General features: G+C 35.0%; 1 protein-coding gene across 1 annotated transcript in view; it reads right to left on the bottom strand.

Annotated features, from left to right (window-relative positions):
• Positions 1–3,388, bottom strand: part of TM2D1 (TM2 domain containing 1) — a 44,461-nt gene that overhangs the window by 11,489 nt on the left and 29,584 nt on the right. Inside the window, exon 5 of the mRNA XM_011941126.1 lies at positions 2,159–2,232. Within this exon, the coding sequence (XP_011796516.1) occupies positions 2,159–2,232 (74 nt within the window). The remainder of the gene's footprint in view (positions 1–2,158; positions 2,233–3,388) is intronic.

Below are 3,388 nucleotides of genomic sequence, written 5' to 3'. Positions count from 1 at the left end.
AGAAAGAAAGAAAGAAAAGAAAGAAAAGAGGGAAGGAAGGAAGGAAGGAAGTCAGTCAGTCATGGAGAGAATGGGGAAGGAAAGAAAAATAAAAAAAAGAGCCAGGGCCATGCACAATGGCTCATGCCTGTAATCCCAACACTTTGGGAGGCTGAGATGAGAGGATCACTTGAGCCCAGGAACGCTCCTCTAAAACTGATGATGTCAACATCAAATGTGAAATATGTTAAATGACATGAAGAATAAGGCTACCCATCTTATTTGGCTATGCTTGAAATGGATTTATTATAATCTCCCTCGATTTGAAAGCAGTCTAAACTGATCATACCTGTGAAAATGTCTTATTTAGGGAAATTTACTGCAGATGTTTACACACTCTATTTCTTAATGTGATAAACTCCTAATCCCAGATGATCTTTAAGTTAAATAACTAGAGGCCAGGTGCAGTTGCTCATGCTATTTTTACAAAAAGCCCTTTGGAAGGCTGAGGTGGGCAGATTGCTTGAGCTCAGGAGACCAGCCTGGGAAGCATGGCAAAACCTTATCTCTTCAGAATATACAAAAATTAGCCAGGTATGTGGTGCACACCTGTAGTCTCAGTTACTTGGGAGGCTGAGGTGGGAGGATCACTTAAGCCCAGGAGGCAAAGACAGAGGTTGCCAGTGATCTCAGATCACACCACTGCACTCCAGCCTGTGCGACAGAGTGAGACCCTGTCTCAAAAAAACAAAAAAAAGTATTTATTGTAAAAAGTTCAGGTATAAATGAATCAGAAAGCAGTGGCTGAATCAAATTAGTTCTATAGTTCTATAATTTGATATAACTAAAGCTACAATGCAATAATATCACCAAAGAAAGAACCTAGCATGAAAATATTAACTAAATGGTTCAGTTTCAAAGACACTTTGAATTCTGGGTATCTTAACTCAAAGAATCCCAATAATACATTAAATTCCTTGGATCCTCACTGAAAGTGAGAAACTCATTTCTAAGCATATGTGCACAAGTACCTTAGCCTCTTCATGCCTGCATGCCTGTCCCACAGTCAGAGAAGGCAGGATATTTGGTTAGGCATATGTTTACGAGTACAGACAGGAAAATTCCAACTTTAAAACCAAATATTTTCCTTGTTTAATTCTGGTATCTTATTGGTCCATATGCTGCCTCCTCCTCACAGTATGGTATCCCAATCTCCTAGATTGTGACTTTCTTTTAAAGCATAATGATAACATCAAGCAGACAGAATTGAAGAGTGGAAATACTATATGAGAAAGCAGAGCAAAACAGATGATGCTCTAAATGCACACTGATACACTTGCTGAAGATGTTAGGTGCTCCATAAATGCTTGTTGAAATGCTGTTTGTCAACATTTGTTGTGAAAAATTCATCTCTTTCTCTAAGAATCCTCATGAGTTAACCACAATCAGTTCTACATAATTTAACAGAAAACATCTGGTGGCACTTTCAAATGTTACGGACAGCATTTCACAAACCATGCCTGCCCCCAGCCTCACTGCAGCAGGAGAAAATGAAGCTAAGGAGAAAAGCAAGATAAGTTTTCAGGAGAGCCCCAAACATGTGTATCATTTGTTTATACATATCTGGTCTACATTCTCAGATTTTCTAAAGAACGGCCCCCCTCCCCTTTTTTTTTCCTTTTTAGCTTAAGCTAGCTGGATTTCAGTTTCTGTAATTTGCAAACAACACAATACTAGTATAGAGGGCCTGTCCAGTGCAAAAGAAAATCTTGTCTCTGCCTCCACAATGTCCATATGTATAACAGAATCCTATCAATGCTTTTATGGTAATTGACAAGGTGACAGTAACTATGAGGAAAAGAAACGGTCTGAAAATCAACCACAATCCCTCTTGGAGACAACATATATTAAAAAGCTTTTGAGAAGTTATTCAGTAAAGAAACTTCTTTAACTCAGTTGAACTCACATTTACAAATCATATTTGAGCATGGAATCTTTTTTAATGAACTTCTTATGTCTTTGAGAACTACTAACTGGTAGAGCACTAGTACATGAAGACAAATGAAAACAACCATTTATATCTGCTTCCTTGTTTACTAATCATTTTAAGTATAACAGGAGATCACAGAACTCAATTTTGAATGTAAAAGTAGTTTACATTCTAGATTGAGAAACTTACCTGCATTGAAATAAGAATGAAATCAATTAGGCTCCCAATTCCACAAAATCCTACAGTGCAAAACTTTAACAAACCTAGAAAAGAAGGTAAAGTCATTTATAATCTGGAAAGTCTTCTAAATATTAACAAACTGTTCCATTTTCCAATAAACCATTATTTTACATATACATAATGCTCTTTATATCAAGAACATAAAAGTAACACTTTAAAAAATTAAATCTTCATCTGAAAATGAGAAGAGTTTAAAGGAACCCTCTACATAGAAATGCCAAAAAATAATGTATTAGTTCCCTTAACAAATAAATATCAGTAACTGAAAAAAAACCTCAATATAATCTAACAAAATTTCTAAGAGAAAAGGCCTAAGGAAATAATCTTTAAATCTCAGTACACCAGTTACAAAACATCTTTTAGTCCTAAAATCCTTAATTACTTATTTAGACTTCATACATTATGTGACCCAAAATTCACTATACATTTGGAGAGTTAAAATATATAAATTGTCATGCCAAAAAAAAAAAATCAGGAAAAAACACTGCTCTTGTTGTAAAATTGCAAAAATTAGCAATCCAATTACCTTTAATTTATCTTACATATTTCTTTCCTTAAGGATCTCCTGTTTATTAGCTCTATAGTCAAAATCAACAATTCTGTGCTGATCACTATATACGGCTTTGTCCTTGGTCCCAACCCAAGAGCTTAGATGCTAAAATAGATGATAACAGAGTATCTAATATGGGACATCTACAACAATATAACCCAAAAACAATTGTAAGAGGCGATTGGGGTGGCCTGGGGGTGGGATGATTAATCTCTTATGAATTTAAACTTGAGTTTCTTACAAGACATCTCATATGAGATATAAAAATGGTATAAGACAAGACTCCTTGTGAAAATGTAGTTCCATATATTAACTACAAATAGATGCCAGCTAAAAATCCTGTGAGGATGAGATCACCTCCCACAACCTGAGAATACACAAATAAGATTGAACTATGTTGGGACATTAGATGACTTCTTCCCCCACATATAGCAGAATAATGTTGTAAGTACAGAAATAACATGGTGGCAATAAGTTAATAACTATTAAAATACAGAAATAACTAAAAAGTTTGCTTTTCGTTTTCCTCAAAACATTTACTTACCTAACATTTTATCTTTGATTACTATCTGTCGCATAGAAGCCCCATTAGGGCAGGGCCTTTTATCTGTTTTCTTTTTTTTTTTTTT

The sequence above is a fragment of the Colobus angolensis genome, unplaced genomic scaffold, assembly GCF_000951035.1.
Source record: "Colobus angolensis palliatus isolate OR3802 unplaced genomic scaffold, Cang.pa_1.0 Scaffold102, whole genome shotgun sequence".
NCBI classification, from domain to species: Eukaryota; Metazoa; Chordata; class Mammalia; order Primates; family Cercopithecidae; genus Colobus; species Colobus angolensis.
The sequence above is the reverse complement of the archived record's forward strand: the minus strand, read 5'-3'. Positions and strand labels throughout refer to the sequence as shown.